Source organism: Rhinatrema bivittatum, chromosome 4 (assembly GCF_901001135.1).
Source record: "Rhinatrema bivittatum chromosome 4, aRhiBiv1.1, whole genome shotgun sequence".
Lineage (NCBI taxonomy): Eukaryota > Metazoa > Chordata > Amphibia > Gymnophiona > Rhinatrematidae > Rhinatrema > Rhinatrema bivittatum.
Window position 1 is genome coordinate 262598875 of NC_042618.1, and position 18113 is coordinate 262616987.

The 18113-nt window shown below is 45.6% G+C and overlaps 1 protein-coding gene across 4 annotated transcripts in view; it reads right to left on the reverse strand.

The window, feature by feature from the left end:
- MCAT (malonyl-CoA-acyl carrier protein transacylase) overlaps positions 1-18113 on the reverse strand; it is an 82621-nt gene that overhangs the window by 12928 nt on the left and 51580 nt on the right. For all 4 annotated transcript variants that reach the window (XM_029600097.1, XM_029600095.1, XM_029600096.1 and 1 more), the window contains exon 4: positions 8179-8396. In XM_029600097.1, coding sequence (XP_029455957.1) covers positions 8179-8396 — 218 coding nt within the window. The remainder of the gene's footprint in view (positions 1-8178; positions 8397-18113) is intronic.

Sequence of the window (18113 nt, forward strand, 5' to 3'; positions counted from 1 at the left end):
GCCCATTTTGTCGACGGGGCCTATATCTTCTCCGATCCCGGAGAGGATTGAGTATCGGACGGGTGGGGGGGCGTAAGAGCCCTCTCTTACTGACCTTAAGTCCCAGATTTTTTGGGCCCGTTGTCGCTGGGCCCTCGGCGACATCTTCCCACAATGATGGCAGTCCGCCTGGATGTGGTCTAAGCACCTGTAGCATAAATCATGTCCATCTGTTATGGACATGATTTTGCCACATACATAGGGTTTAAACCCTGGCTGCCTGCTCTGTTTTTTGGACATCTTTTTTGAAAAAAAGAAAAAATCTTCTGAGGAGATCAGAAGCTCTGTGTGCGATCCCGCGTGCGGAAAAAACAGACTGAGGAGAATCTGTTACTTTCCTGCACAGGAACCCACGTGCAGCCGCAGAAGAAAGCTCTGACCTCTGCTTGGGGAAGCTCTGCCTCCCGGGGACCTGAAGACAGCTCCCATAACAGCATGGCTAATTCAGCCCTGCTATCGACGGGAAAAACTGCTTTTCTGTACTGCCTCCTACTTAATATCTTTGCGATATTAAGTAGGAGGAAAAATAAAACAAAATAAAGTAAAAAAACCCCCAAAAGACCAGCAGCAGCTGGGTGCAGAAAACAGAAGCTCAACTGACAAGTGTCCGTTTCCTGAACCCCCTGGCTGTGCGGCATTTAGGAAAGCAGACGCCGATAAACCGGCGGATGGCTGACGCTGATCAGGTTCTCATTAGCAAGGAGGCGCTAGGGGCGTGCAAGCGACCTTAGCACCTCTTTGCTAATGCGACCACCTAATTTAAATACCGCATGGCGCGTTAAGAAACAGGCATTGACTGTTCCGTGCCCACTTTCTGCGCATATTTATTGCATCGACCCCATAGAGTGTTGAGCTGTCTGGGCTTGATGCAGACAACTAGATGATAGCAAAGTCTTTGTTCTCAGACATTTCCATTTATTTGGAATTGTAAATATGATGCTTCAGCTCTATGCTGGAAGATTTGATCTCTCATATTTTACAGGTAGTCCTTAGTGGAACACAGGATTTGTTGCGATAGGTAACAGTGTTGGAGCCACTTGGCAATTGTGATCACATTATCACATTTGACGTAACTGGATAGAGCACAACAAGAAATCTACTGTGACCGCATTCAACTTTCAAAAAGGTGACTATGATAAAATGAGGAAAATGGTTAGGAAAAAAAACTGAAAGGAGCAACTACAAAGGTTAAGAATTTAGCTCAGGCATGGATGTTGTTTAAAAATACCATCTTGGAAGTCCAGACTAGATGTATTTCACACATTAGAAAAGATGGAAGGCAGGCTAAACTACTACTGGTATGGTTAAAAGGAGAGGTGAGAGAGGCTATAATAGCTAAAAACATCTTTCAAGAAATGGAAAAGGAATATAAATGAAGAAAACAGGAAAGAGCATAAGCACTGGCAAGTCAGATGCAAAGCACTGATAAGGAAGGCAAAGAGGGAATCTGAAAAGAAGCTTGCCGAGGAAGCAAAACCTCATAATAAAAACTTTTTCAGATACATTTGAGGGAGTCAGTTAGACCATTAGATGATCAAGGGGGTAAAAGGGGCACTCAGGGATGACAATTAATTCTTTGCTTCGGTATTCACTGAGGAAGATGTAAAAGATATCTCCTGCACAAGAACAAACAAATCTCAGTGAACCTGGAAGATGTACTATGGCAAACTGACACACTAAAGAGTAGCAAATCAGTTGGACCATATGGTAAACATCCCAGAGTGCTGAAAGAATTGAGAAATAAAATTGTAGACTTGCTACTGCAAATTTGTAAACTATCAGTAACATCATCTATATTACCTGAAGACTGGAGGGTTGCCAATTTAACGCCAATTTTTAAAAAGGGATGAAGGGATGATCCAGGAAACTACAGACCAGTGAGTCTGACATCTGTGCCAGGCAAAAAGGTAGAAGCTATCAAAGAACAAAATTGCCGAACATATAGATAAGCTTAGTTTAATGGGGCAAAGCCAACATGGATTTAGCCAAGGGATGCCTTGCCTCACCAATCTGCTACACTTTTTTGAGGGCATAAACAAACATGTGCATAAAGGTGAGCCGGTTGATATAGTGTATTTGAATTTCCAGAAAGCTTTTTATAAAATCCCTCAGGAAGAGATTTCTTAGGAAATTAAAAAGTCATGGGATAGGGCAGTGTCCTATTGTGGATTTCCAACTAGTTAAAAGATAGAAAACAGAGTAAGCTAAATGGTAATTTTTCCAAATGGGAAAAGATGAATAGTAGAGTGCCCCAGGGATCTGTTCTGGGACCAGTGCTTTTTAATATATTTATAAATGACCTGGAAATGGGAACAAGTGATGAGATCAAATTTGCCGAAGACACAAAATTATTCAAAGTTGTTAAATTGCAAGAGGATTGTAAGAAACTGCAAGAGGACATTGCAAAACTGTGAGAGTGGGCATGCAAATGGCAAATTAAATTTTATGTGGACAAATACAAAGTGATACACTTAGGGAAGAGTAACCCAAATTATATATAAGGATCTAGGAAAAGGAACTAGGTGTCTTCGTTGAAAATACGTTGAAATGTTCTGCTCAGTGTGCAGCAGCCAAGAAAGCAAATAGAATGCTAAGGTTTATTGGGAACAGAATGGAGAATAAAACAGAGAATATCAATGCCTCTGTATTGCTCTGTGTTGTGACCACATCTCAAAAAAGACATACAGAATTAGAAAAGGTACAGAGAAGTGCAACCAAGTTGGTACAATCCCCCTATGAAGAAAGGCTAAAGAAGTTAGAACTCTTCAGCTTGGAGAAGAGATGGCTGAGGGGAGATATAATAGAGGGCTATAAAATGAGGGGAATGGAACAAGTAAACAATCAATTGTTTACTCTTTCGAAAAGTATAAAGACCAGGGGGCACACAATGAAGTTAATAGGTAATACATTTAAAACTAATAAGAGAAAATGTTTTTTTTTACTCAATGCACAATTAAGCTCTGGAATTTGTTGCCAGAGGATGCGATGAAAGTTATTAGTGCAGCTGCGTTTAAATAAAAAAAAAAAAAGTTTGGACAAGTTTCTGGAGGAAAGGTCCATAAACCATTATTAAGGTACAATTACAAAAATCCACTGCTTATTCTTGGGATAAGCAGTTTGGAATCTATTTACTCCTTGGGATCCTGCCAGGTACTTGTGACCTTTCTTGGCTACTGCTGGAAACAGGATAAGAAAATTGGTTCTTACCTGCTAATTTTTGTTCTTGTAGTACCAAGGATCAATCCAGAGAAGTGGGTTGTGCATCCCTACCAGCAGATGGAGTCAGAGAACAAAACTTTGGGCACTGCCATATATACTAGAGTGCCACCTGCAGTCCCTCAGTATTGTCCTGTACCCAAGCCCAGGCTAACAGAACTAAAGAGCGAGAGGTAGCAAACATCAAAACCCAGACTACCCCGCTGCTCAAAAAATAAACTCAACCGTGCAGAACTGCTCCATCAACCCGTTTTGCCAAACAAAAGGAGCTTCAAAAATGTTTCAGGCCATAAATTTCAGCCAACAGTAGCCAACACAGTCTTTCGGAATCTGAAATAAGGGGTGGGCCTCTGGACTGATCCTTGGTATTACAGGAACGAAAATTAGCAGGTAAGATCCAATTTTCTTTTCCCAGTACGTACCAGGATCAGTCCAGAGAAGTGGGATGTACCCAAGCCACCTCACACTGGGCGGGCCCCCGAAAGACCCGCACGCAGCACACTCTCCCCGAAGAACGATTCATCAGACGCCTGGACATCCAAGCGATAATGCTTCGTGAAAGTGTGAATCGAAGACCACACAGCTGCCCTACAGATCTCCTGAGGCGACAAAAGCTGATACTCTGCCCAGGAAGCACCCTGAGCCCTAGTGGAGTGAGCCCGAAGACCCAAAGGCACCTGCCGACTACGAGCAATGTACGCCGAGCTAATGGCTTCCTTAATCCACCAAGCAAGGGGCACTTTAGACTCTTTGTCTCCTTTCTTCGGGCCCCCAAACAGAATGAATAAGTGGTCAGAACGTCGAAAATCATTGGTAACCTCCAGATAGCGCATCAAGACCCGGCACACGTCCAAGAGATGAAGATCTCTATCCTGAGAGTATTCTCGAAACCAATTTGGAAACCCAGGGAGTTCCACCGTCTGATTGAAGTGAAATGAGGAAACCACTTTAGGGACGAAGGATGGAACCGTCCGCAAAGACACCCGATCCGCTGAGATACGTAGAAATGGATCCAGACACGACAGCGCCTGAAGCTCAGAAATCTGACGAACCGAGCAAATAGCCACCAGAAATACCTTCTTCAAGGTCAGATCCTTCAGAGAAGATCTGATGAGAGGTTCACAAGGAGCACCGCAAAATACCCGGAGAACTAAATTTAGGCTCCAGTCCGGGCATACTGAGTGGACGGGAGGACGCAAATGTTTAACCCCTTTAAGAAAACAGGCAATGTCCGGGTGCGCTGCCAAGGAACAATCATTGACCCGTCCCCGCAAGGCACCCAGAGCCGCCACCTGTACTCGCAGAGAGTTGAACGCCAGTCCCTGCATAAGTCCCTGCTGAAGGAAATCGAGAATTCGAGGAACCTCCACTGAGAGAGGGTCGCAGGCCCTTTGACTACACCATGCCTCAAAAATCTTCCAAACGCACACATAAGCCATAGAGGTGGCCGGTCGTCGCGCCTGAAGAAGGGTGGAAATGACCTGCTCAGAATAGCCCCTCAAGAAGTAAACGTCGCCTCTCAAAAGCCAAGCCACGAGAGAGAAGTGATCCTCCTGATCCGAAAATATGGGCCCCTGCCAAAGCAGATGAGCCAGCTGCAAGGGGCCTTCCAGAGCTAGCCGCACGAGGTCCGCGAACCATGGTCGACGTGGCCATTCCGGTGCCATGAGGACCGCTTGGCCCGGGTGAAGTTCTGTGGACGTAGTATCCGACCTATGAGCAGCCAGGGAGGAAAGGCATACAATAGAATTCCCGTGGGCCAGAGACACACGAGGGCATCGATGCCCACTGAGCCCTGCTCTTTTCGTTGACTGAATAAGTGATCCGTCTTGGTATTCATTCGCGTTGCCATTAGGACCAACTGAGGTACACCCCACCTGGCGCAAATGCGGTTCCTCGCATCGATGGACAGTTCCCACTCTCCGGTATCGAGTTGTTGCCTGCTGAGGAAATCCGGTTGAACATTCTCCACCCTCGCGACATGCGAGGTGACAATGCCCCCAAGATGACGTTCTGCCCAGGCGAACAGAAGCCGTGCCTCTAACGCCACCGCAGGACTTCGTGTCCCACCTTGTCGGTTGATGTACGCCACCGTTGTCGCATTGTCGGAGAAGACTCGTATCATTCTGCCCTGAATCCAGGGGAGAAAGGCTTGCAAGGCTAGACACACCGCTCTCGTCTCGAGACGACTGATGGACCACAAACTCTCCGTGGCTGACCACAGACCCTGAGCGGACCTTTCCGCGCAGACTGCTCCCCAACTGGACAGACTGGCATCGGTGGAGATTATCAGCCAATTCGGAGAGTCTAAATGCTCTGCCCACCTTCAGACCAGCATCCAGAGGTTGTTGCGCGACAGCCACCACAACAGACTGACCAGGACTCCCGAAGTAGTGGCATTGGGAGTTGAAACTGCTCCGATACCAGACTCCACTCGACAGGAGAGCCCGTTGCAAGGGGCGAAGGTGAGCGAACGGCCAGGGAACTAAGTCCAGAATGGAGGCCATGGATCCCAGCACTTGAAGATGATGCCATACTGTGGGAGTGCGCATCCGACAGAGCGAATGAATCTGGTCTTGTAATTTCTTTATATGATCCACTGACAGAAAAACCTTCCCCTGTATGGTATCGAACCGGGCTTCGAGATAAGTCAACACCTGGGTGGGTTCCAAATGACTCTTCTGTACATTGATCACCCAGCCCAGGGACTGCAACATGACCATCACGCACCGATCTTTCGGAGTCCTCCTGCGATTTTGCGCGAATCAACCAGTCGTCCAAGTATGGGTGGACCAATATCCCTTCCTTGCGAAGGAAAGCTGCCACTACCACCATCACTTTTGTGAACGTACGAGGCGCCGTCGCGAGGCCAAAGGGAAGGGCTCGAAATTGGAAGTGTTGTCCCAACACCTTGAAACGCAGAAACTTCTGGTGATTGGCCCTGATGGGGATATGAAGGTATGCTTCGGTGAGATCTAGGGACGCTACAAATTCCCCTGCCCGAACCGCCGCCATCACCTTCCGCCATCACCTTCCGCAATGTTTCTATCTGGAAACTAGGAATCCTGAGACAACGGTTCACTTTCTGCAGATCGAGAATGGGACGAAACATGTCCTCCTTTTTGGGAACCACAAAGTAGATAGAGTAACGGCCCCGTCCTTGCTCCATCTCCAGGACCTGGACAATCGCATTGAGGTCGAGAAGTCTTTGCAAGGTTCCACAGACCACCTCGTGTTTGTTGTGCGAGGTCACTCAGGATTCCACAAACACATCTGGGACCAGTCGGGAGAATTCCAGGGCATACCTCTCTCTGATGACCTCTAAAACCCACCGGTCTGAGGTAATCCTTGCACATTCCGTGTAAAAGTTGGATAATCTGCCACCGACAGCTTCGACAACGGAATGGGCGCTCGTGGCTTCATTGGGAGGATTTAGTGCTTCCCACTCCCAGGTGTCCCGAGTCCCTGCCAGGACGGCGACACTCGCGAAAGGACTGCTGGTGCCCCGTAGCCGGTTTAGAAGTGAACAGAGACGTGTATCTGCTAGACCTGTAGCGACGAGTGTCCCGGAAACGAGATCTAAGAGGGAAAGGCTTCTTGATTTTCTGTCTTCTGGCAACCTATTGCCCTTGGACTCCGCCAGCAATTTTACCAACTGATCCAGTTCCTCTCCAAAAAGGAGTTTGCCCTTAAAGGGCAAGTTGCACAGCTGGGATTTAGAGGACAAATCTGCCGCCCAATTCCTCAGCCAGAGGAGTCGCCGTGCGGACACTATGGTGACCATACCTCTTGCCGAGGTCCGCACCAGATCATACAGGGCATCCGCCACATAGGCGATATCTGCTTCCAGCCGAGCGGAATGTAACGCTTCTCCATTGCTAGAGTTGTGCCTGGCTGCAGTCTCCTGGATCCAACACAGACATGCTCTCTGCATCAAACTGGCGCAGATGGCAGCACAAGACTCAGCGCCGCTACCTCAAATGCCCGTTTCAACTGGATCTCTAGTTTCCGGTCCTGTATGTCTTTAAGGGCAGCTGCCCCAGCGACCGAGATAGTGGTCTTCTTAGTGACTGCAGCATCCACCTTAGGGATCTTCAAAAGGTCCAAGGCTTCCAACGACAGGGGATATAGTTTAGCCATAGCTCTGCCCACCTTCAGACCAGCATCCAGAGCTTCCCACTCCCTAGTCACCAGCTTGCGAACTTTTTTTTTTTAAATAAACTTTACTACAAGTGTAGATCCAAGAAGTGGCTGGGATGAAGGGAGCAGCTGAAGCAATGTCAGAGTCGCGTAACCAGGAGCCCCTGGTCTGCACACTCTGACCCGGAGTGTACGAGACCCTGCCAGGGATATCCAATCCCCCGGACGCCCGGCTTCCACTGAGGGATGGCCCACGAAGGTGTCTAACACCTCAGGAAGCAGCCGTAAGTCAAGAAAAAATTCTTCTAACTAAAAACTGAAAAAATTCAAACTAAAAACTGCAGGAGTGCATCTCTGCCATCTGCTGGAGTCAGAGAAATACTGAGGGACTGCAGGTGGCACTCTAGTATATATGGCAGTGCCCTAAGTTTTGTTCTCTGACTCCATCTGCTGGTAGGGATGCACAACCCACTTCTCTGGACTGATCCTAGTACGTACTGGGAAATTGGGCTTGATGGAACTTTGGTCTGACCCAGTAAGCCAAGTCATGTTCTTATGCTGGTTCCTGAAAAATGGGATGGAAACAAGGGTGAATTAGAAAGGGCTAAAAGGGAAATATGCTAGGGCAGTAAACTAAACCTTAATAACTACAAAGCATCTACTTTTGCCTTAAAACTATTTTCATTGGTTTCAAATAGAAGTAACAAATAGCACACACACAGACTCTTGCCAGCTTTTGGCAATTTGATTCTGTATCAGAGGTATTAAGAACTCTGGGATTACCTGTAAATGCCCTGCAATGACTCGGCCATCCGGAAACAAGTAACTTGCAACTTCACACACAGCCTTCTCTATACCTAATGTCTTGCAGTGTTCTCGAGCTTCCAGACATGCAAAGCTGTATTTAGTCTGAGGTTGACCAATCACAGAAAGCATCCCACTTGGAACAGCTTCAGATGCCTGTTGCATAGCTTCTGCCCGAATTTTCACAGCATACAATGCTGAGAGAGAGAGAGAGAAAAAAAGAAACAGATGATTTCAGTAGTCATTATTGAACTTGGAAACATTTTTTGAACTGTTAAAGGAGAAACTACAACTTACCTGATAATTTCCTTTCCTCTAGTAAAGGCTGGTCAATCCCAATGAGTTGGTTATGCACCTCTGCCAGCAGATGGAGACAGAGCAAAAGATGACATTATGGTTATATGTCCCGCCCCATCAGCCCACCAATATTCTCTGGAAAAGCCAAAAACTGTGGAAAAAACTGATTATATACTTTAACATCATCATCAATAGACAACCATTCATGTTTCTCAACCAACAGGAACACTGAGCTCAGCCAAAAGAAGGAATATATCTAGGAAACTAAGGGCTAGAGAAGTCATTTACCAGTTTCACAAAGAGCAGGAAACATACTCTGTGTAACTCGCATGAAGAAAGGCTAACTGCAAATTTAAACATCAGCAGTCGAGGGCAGGTCTGGGATTGACCTGCCCTCACTAGAGGAAAGGAAATCATCAAGTAAGTAGAAATTTCTCCTTCCTCGGGATTTGGGCAGATCAATCTCAATGAATGGGATGTACCAAAGCTAATCTCAAAAAGGGCAGGAGGCTGCCAGCAGTCCAATCAAAACCACTCACGCAAACGTGGCATCCTCCCTAGCCCTAACATCCAATCGGTAATGCTTAGAAAAGGTGTTGAAAAATGACCATGTTGCTGCTTGGAAAATTTCAGCAGGCGACAAACGAAGTTCTGTCTACAATACCAATTGAGCCCTCATGGAATGCAGTCTAATCTGTTTCGGTAAATCAACCCTAGCAGCCACACAGACTGCCATAATGACTTCTTTAACCCAGCGGGCAATCGTTACCCACGTCGCTGGTGCTTCCTGATTACCTCCACCATGAAGCAAACAAGTGATCAGACTTCCAAACAGCCTTAGTCATCTCCAAATACCTTAGTAAATGACGCTTGATGTCCAAGGCAGGCAGAGAAATAGACTGATTCAAATGAAACTCTGAAACCACTTTGGGCAAAAGGAGGGCACAGTCTGAAGCTGAACCGCACCTGGAGTCATATGAAGAAAAGGCTCACGACAGAAAACACCCTGCATCTCGGAGACCAGACGTGCCAAACAGATTGCTACCAGAAAAACTGTCTTCAAGGTAAGCAGCCACAAGGAAGAGTACGCAGTGGTCAAAGTCAGACCTGCCAAAAACTCGAGGACCAAGTTAGGGTCCCACAGAGGCACCAGAAGCAGCAATGGGGGTAAAGATGCTCAACTCCCTGCAAGAAAAAAGGACAAGTCTGGATGGGAAGACAAAGGCCCTCCATTGACTCTCCCTCTCTAACAAGCCAGGGTTGCAACTTGAACCTTCAAGGAGTTAAGGGCCAAACCTTTAAGCAAACAGTCTTGTAAAAATTTCAAAATCAAAGGAATATCCACCTTGAGTGGTTGAGTACCTTGCTCAGAACACCAGCCTCAAAGACCATCGAAACTCTAACATAGGATAGAGAAGTAAAAACTTTTCGGGCCTGAAGAATAGTGGAAATTACCGTAGACAAAAAACTCCACTTCAATAACTGAGCCCTTTCAATGGCCAAACCCTAAGACAAAAGCGACCCAGATTCTCAAGCAGAATGGGCCCCTGTTGTATCAGATCCATTCGAGATGGTAACCTAAAGGGATTGCCCTCCAGATATCTCTGGAGATCGGCATACTACGGCCTTCGAGCCCAATCCAGATCCACTAAAAGGACTGTGCTGGTTTGACTTGCAATCTTCTGGACCAGCCTGCCTATCAGAGGCCAGGGTGGAAGTGCATACAGAAGGGCGTCGCATGGCCATCACTTTTGGGTCCCACCTCTGACTGAAGAGGCATGGAATATTTGCGTTGAAGGTCATCAATAGGTCTAGATCCGGTAGGCCCCAGCGGTTCACCAGGAGATGAAAGGCCTCGCCCGACAGCTCCCATTCTCCTGGGTCCAAGTTCCTCCTGCTGAGGAAATCTGCGCTGATATTGTCCTTTCCAGCAATTTGAGAGGCACATATGCTTAGGAGATGCTACTCCACCCACACCATGAACGCATTTATCTCCTGTTGACTCTTGGTACCACCCTGATTGATGTAAGCCACTGTCGTCGCATTGTCCGACATTATCTGGACTACCCGAGCCTCTAGTTGCTCATGCCTCCAGTCTGTTGATGTTCCACTGCCACTCTGCTGCATTCCAGTGCTCTTGCACCACCAACTCCTGACAGTGAGCCCCCAGTCCCGGAGGCTCGCATCTGTCTTGAGTACCAACCAATCCAGCGTTGTCAAGGAAATTCCTTTCCTGAGATGATCCGCATGTAACCACCAGTCAAACTGGGATGTCACCTCTGACAGGAGGAAGAGCAGCCTAATCGCATAGTTCTGCGACTGTGGATTCAATCGGGAAAACAATGCCTGCTGAAAAGAGCACATATGTGCCCTTGCTCAGGGAGCCACTTCTAAAGCGGCAGCCAGCAACCTCAGGACCTGTAGTTAAGTCCACACAGTCGGACGAACAGAGTTCTGCAGGAATTGACTTTCCAGCATCAAAGTGTGGATCTGAGACTCCGGCAGAAATACTCTGCCCTGTCTTTTATCAAATCAAACCCTGAGATACTCCAGGGTCTGAGATGGCTGCAAATTGCACTTGGCCAGATTCACCATCCAGCCTAGTTCCTGTAGCAAGGAAGCCACCCTACGGAAGCATGAAGACTCTCTTCCACTGTCTTGGCTCGAATCAACCAGTATGCCTTCCTTGCAAAGGGCTACCACTACCACCACCATGACCTTGGAAAAGGTACTGGGTGCCGTGGCTAGTCTGAAAGCCAAGGCCTGAAACTGGTAATGATGATCCAGGATAGCAAAAAATCGGAGGGTCCGCTGATGTTCCTGACAAATGTGAATATGGTTTATGGTTTATTATTTTTATATACCATCACATCGGCGGGGCCTTCACAACGGTTTACAATCAAATAAATAAGAAGAAATACAATACATATAGTCAATAATAGTAACAGCTAAAATATGTTAAAAAGGTGAGTCAATAATTTCACTTTAGCTGTTAAAAAAATAAATAAAATAAAATCTAAACAGGGTTGATAATCCTAAAAGTCAAGATATGTTAATATACATAAAACATAAGATATTATCAATGCTAAAATTAATATTTATTTATTTAGATTCTTTTTTTATACCGAAGTATAGCGAGAAGCCTTCACTCCGGTGTACATTGAACAACTTCATACATGAAAACATTTAATAACAGAGAATATAAACGTAAAAACATTGGTGTTATAATTAACATCTCAGCAAAAGCAGAGTGATAAGGAACATCATTAGATATCATAACTATAGTAAGTATCATATAATTTGGTTTTCTTAAGAAAAGGTGAATATTAGTTTAAGAATAAAGAGAAGTCAGAATGGAGGTGAAGAGGTATGAAAATAGAGAATTAAAAGTGTAAGGGTTGTGGAATTAAAGCGATAAGGTTCAAGTTGATAAAGGGGAGAAAAAAGAGAGGGTGGACAGAATGGGAAGAGTTAAGTGGAAGGAAGTAGAGATAGTATGAGAGGGTAAGGGTTCTTACAAGGCGAAAAATCAAAGACTGAGGGTGGACATCAATTTTAGGCTGTGAATGCTTGCTTAAATAGCCAGGTTTTAATAAAACACAAACATAAAAGATGCAGATATGCCTCAGTCAGATCCAGAAACGTGAGGTACTCCCCTGCTTGAACAGCCATGATGACAGAGGGCACAGTTTCCATCCTGAAATGCATGACCCGTGGATGTCTGTTGACGCCCTTGAGATCCAGTATGGGCCAAAACAACACTTCCTTCTTGGGCACGACAAAATAAAATGGTACAAAAGATGTACTTTGCTGTGATTCGAGAACGGGAATCATTGCTTTCAGACTCAACAGCCATTGTAATGTCGCTTCCACTTCTACCCTCTTCTGAGGGGAGTTGCATGGAGAGACCATGAAGGCATCTAGAAGAATACAAAAATTCTAGACTATCCCAGTCTCGAATCACTTCGAGAACCCATTCATCTGAGGTAATCTGGACAAACCTGCGATAAAAATGGGATAGGCGACCACCTATTTCCTGCACCAACAAGTGAGCCTGCAAACCTTCATTTGGAAGATCGAGGGGCTCCACCTCCAGAGCTCGCATCTTTTTGAGGTCATCGGGGGAAAAAGGACAGACCTATGAAAGGGATGGGATTCTCTGAGAAGAACCTCCCCCATAAGGCCAAAAATTCTGGTAGTCTCAGAGCGGCCAGTAGCTCAAAAAGACCGGAGCACAGGTTTATTGTCATCTGACATAGAGGGACCTGAGTCTCTCCCCATTTACTTGCCATTTTTTTCCAAATCACTGCCAAACAAAATCCTGCTTTGAAGGGCAGCTTAGGAAGACTGGACTTTGAAAAAGTATCTGCAGAGCAGTTGCACAGCCACATCTGCTACCTAGCCGCAATAACTGAAGCAGCTTATCTGGTGGCTGTGCATACCAAGTCACAGCCCGCATCAGCCAAGAAGGTGGCCCCTGGTTCTATCATAGGTCCAAGATCAGACCCAGCACCACCAGACTGACAAAGACGCAAGGTAGCCCAAGCTACCAAGGTGCAAAGAAACAATTTGCAAGTTCTTTGTCACTGATTCAAAGGCTTGCTTTAGGATAGCTTCAATTTTTCTATCCTGAGCAACCTTCAGTGCCGCACCTCTCTCTATTGGGATGGTGGTACGTTTTGTGACAAAACACACCAAGGCATCCACCCTAGGAAAACGCAACTGCTTTCTGGCCTGCGTATCCAAGGGGTATAAACCCAAGATGCGTCCCCCTTTAAAAGGCGCCTCAGGCACACTTCATTCCAGATCAATCAAGTCCTGAATTGCATCCAAGAGGGGAAAGAAACAAGAAGCCTTGTGCTGGGTGACCAAAATAAGATCCTTCTGTGTCCCCAAGGAGCCAGGTCCAGCCAATCCGAGGGTCCTCAAGGTTTGAGAGATCAAACCCGGCAACTCAACTCTCTGAAAAACATGGAGAAGAGTTCTATACGGCTCAAAATCTGGTGGAATGTCCCCTTCCTCATCATGAAAGCCACCCCCATCATCACTGGTACCATGATCCACCTGCATTTGTGCTCTTTCAGATCGCACTGTGCCACGCTTTAGCATGGAGACAGGTGGAGGAGCACTCATAACACCAGCCCTGTAGAAATGTCTGTACTCCCTGGAAGAATTCTACCCAGGAAAAGAATGGGTCCATTCCAGGCCTTACAGCCCCGAACCTGATGCCCTGAAAGCTAGTGTCCCCTGAGGACTCGACCTGTGGATCAATCAAGGAAGGGGACACCCCTGCTGTCTCCCCCTCAGTCCCAATGCCCATCAGACTGAGGAGATGGAAGTTCGCCGGCAAAATCAGGAGGTATATCTCCCAGAGCATCCAGGCAGCGCTGACACAGGCTTAAATAAAGTTTCGGCTGAATGGCCCTGATGTGGCATACAGCACAAATAAATAGGCGTTTAGGCTTTTTTGCTGCAGGCGCTATGCTGTAAGCGTGCAGACCAATAAATGCTCACCCCTAGATTACACAAACATATAAGCTGCACTGAAAGTGGATGCACAAAAAATGTGTGGCCAAGCACACGCGACTAGGCCATTCGTTCAACTGGACACCCAAACTGGACGCTCAGTACCAACGCCTAAGCTGGATGCATAAGATGTGCATACAGAAGGAAGAACGCCAAAACTGGACACAGAAGAAAATGGACACGCACACAGATATGCAAATGTGGCCAACAACCTGCAGCAAAAAACGTGTGAAATTACCCTGTGGCCTACCATGCGCCAAAATGGGAGAAGCCTGTGAGCAGGGCCTAGTTCAAATGGCTGCTCAACCCGCTGTGCCTGCACACTTTCCACCTCACTGAACTCCCCAGATATGTGAGTGGGGCACCTAAACACAGAGGAAACAGACCCTTCTCTCCTGCTTTCGTCCTTTTTTTTTAAATTAAAAAAAAAACAAAAAACTTTTAACTGAGCTCAGCCCTCCCCGGCTGGCAGCAGAAACGGGTCCCGGCTATGGGGGGGGGGGAGAGGGCCTCTCTCGACCTGCAACCCCTAATTCGAATTTAGGTCCATGCCAGTCAAGGCTACCACACTGAAGGCACTCTACTGAGGGAGGGACCGCACAGTGTCACCTCAGGAGGGAAGTGGTGCTACATAGGTATCCCCTTTCCAACTTCCCTTTTTACTCACAGCCACTCCCTGAAGGGAAATGCATGTCCATCTGCTGGAGACAGAGAATACTGGTGGGCTGATGTCAGGGCAGGACTATATAGCCGTGACTTCAGCTTTTGCTTCATCTCCATCTGCTGGCAGAGGTGCATAACCCACTCGTTGGGACTGACCTCCCGAATGTTGAGAAAATATCACTTTTTACCAAAAAAAAAAGTCTTTCAACATTCTCATTTCTGGACAGTATGAATTGCAGGAAATGTTTTGCCCTTACAATAAAGTTACATTATGGAAAATTACTCTTACATGTTTAGTTTCTTGAGAAAGAAAATAATCAGTAACATTATTTACTAAAAATAATTAGTTATAGGCAACTGGTTACTAAAGCAGTGATAGCTGTTGCTGTAGGTGCAGAGATGCCCAAGCCAAAGCCTTTCGTATCTAACAGACAAGGCAAATACTTTACAATAATCCTCCTACGAAGGGCACCACCACCAGTAAAAGATGGCTACTGATCACCATCCTGCTAGATTTGAGCTTTGACTTCTGTGTCAATCCCCAGCAGGCTTCTAGTTTCGGTTAATACATTCTGAAGATTGGATCTGATTGGCTCATACAACTGTTTCAACTTCTGATAGATGATTAATTACTGCACTAGGAAAAAGGGTGGTGACTGGTGTCAGAAATTCCATTAGAATTTTGCTTTGTTTAGGCTTCCAGCTCAGTCAGAACCTGTCCCTATATAAGTTATATAAATAACAGTTCTCTGGCCAAATGGCAAAGACCATAGTTTCCTCCAGAACCCAGCAAAAATGTACTGTTGAGATACTCAGATTTCTCTTCCTCCTGGGGTTGTAAACACTGTCATGACAATATCTGTAGCCCTGGTAAGGATGAAAGACAGGAACTAGAACAAAGCATCAATCCTGGGACTCTGGTATAACAGCACACAGCATGGCCACTGGGCCATAAGGCTTGCCTTGCTTAAATAATTTTACTACCTTAAGTATAATATAACTATTCCTGGCATGAATTATTGTAGCCATACTGATTTTATTTTAGAGCTTTGCATAGCACTTGTGATGAGGAACATGGAAATAAGACACTGAAGTTATGTTTTTTTCAGCTCTCTTAAAATATGCTCTGTAAGTGTATAATACTCACATTAACCTTCATCCTACCAACTGGGATCCAATTGGACCCCATGCACTAATGTGCTTCCACTATATATAAACACCAGAAATTATTTTCAGCCGCCATTTTAGGAATTTGTCACTTAGCCTACAGTAAGTCAGATTCAAATGTTATTCTAAACTATTCTACTTTATTCTTCCTACAGTACCTATTTATTATTTGGGGTCCAAAAAGACCCCCGAATTTGCGACTTTCAATTAAGCAAGTTTAAAAATGTATAGCTACTGATTCTTTGCATTTTCAGTCAGTAAAATGTCTACAAGAGGGTCTTCTAGGCAGAAATATACTCGGTATTCTACTGCAGATGTTCTGAAAGCAATTTAAGGATAACAATGACTCTGATTTTGAAGATACAGACAACTCTGTTGAGGAGGTTGATCACATATCAGACACCGAATCCGGTCAGCCAACTGTTAGTCAACCAAATGATATTCCTGCAAGAGGAAGATGTCAATCAAGGGCACACAGAACTTGTTTTGGTCAGCTCAACCTTAGTTCTTCCAGTGGACAAGTACAGAAATCAACACCACACACTCTACTTGGAAGAAATGGCACAATGTGGCATAAAGATGCACCAAACACAGGTAGATGCAGGGTTCAAGACATCATCAGACAACAACCTGGAATTACAAAATGTGTCACCTGTTCTTCACCTGTGGAAGCTTTCACATGTTTTAAACACCAGAAATGTTAGACCTTATAGTCCTGGAAACCAACTGAGAAGCTCGACGTCAGATCACTGAATGGAACAACAGTAATCCTGACCAAAAGAAGTATTGGAATAATATTGACAGCAATGAGATAAAGGTTTTCATGGGTGTATGTCTCCTGGCAGGACTGCATAAATCACATCATGAACCAGTTGCATCACTGTTGTCAGAAAAGGAAGGGAGACCTATATGTATTGCAACGATGTCCCGAAATAGATTCACCAATATCCTGAAATATGATTTGACAATAGGGCAACTCGTGCTGATAGAAGAGCCACTGACAAATTGGCCCCATTCCGTGATTTCCGGTTGCTGTTTCTAGCACAACTGCCAAAATTCTATATCCCAGGCACAGATCTGTGTGTGGATGGTGGCCTTCCGAGGGACGTGTGGTTTCCACCAATATATACCTTCCAAATCGGCTAAATACAGCATCAAAATATGGTGGTGCTGTGATGCAGAAACGAGTTATCCTTTGAAAGGTTTATCTGGAATGTCAACCAGGTGAATGTGATGTGGGACAGGGCGCTCGTGTTGTCAAGGAGCTAGTTGCTCCATGGTGTGGAAACATAGAAATGACGGCAGAAGACGACCAATCAGCCCATCCAGTCTGCCCAGCAAGCTTCACACTTTTTTTCTCATACTTATCTGTTTCTCTTAGCTACCTTAGGTTCTATTTCCCTTTCACCCCCACCATTAATGTAGAGAGCAGTGATGGAGCTGCATCCAAGTGAAATATCAAGCTTGATTAGTTGGGTAAGCGGCAGCATAGCTCTCTGCCGTTGAAGCAGAGAGTAAGATATGCGTGGATATGCTGGATATGCGTGAAGTATTAGTTTTTCTTCTCCCCTGCCGTTGAAGCAGAGAGCTATACTGGATATGCATTGAAAGTGAATTATGCCTTGAAGGTCACATTAACTATCAACAAATATTGAATAAGCCTAATAATTGGTAATTGAATAAGCCTAATAATTGGTAATACCTATAGCCCATGAACCCACTCCTGTTTTTTTGTTTTGTTTTTTTTTAATTTGGAGATGGCAGCCCTCCATCCTTCCGCTCCGTGAAGGTGGAACACCAACCACTGGCCACTGGCATCCCGCTCCGTGAATGCCTCTGTGGCTACTGCTGCTCCGTGCAGTGTTTTGCTGCCTCCTCTTTATACGTGTCCTCTAGACCTGATGGATCCACAGTGTTTATCCCACACCCCTTTGAAGTCCTTCACAGTTTTGGACTTCGCCACTTCCTCCGGAAGGGCATTCCAGGCATCCACCACTCTCTCCGTGAAGAAATACTTCCTGACATTGGTTCTTAGTCTTCCTCCTTGCAGCTTCAGCTCGTGACCTCTGGTTCTGCTGATTTTTTTCTGACGGAAAAGGTTTGTCATTGAGGGAAGTGGTCGCATCCAGTTGCAAGGCCGGTCAACTCATGTCATAAATCAACTGTCCTATTACAAATTCCCTTCTCTTGCCATTCTTGAAATAAAGATCTATAGAGACCACCTGGAAAACATTTCCACAAAATGTAGAGAATATAGAGGT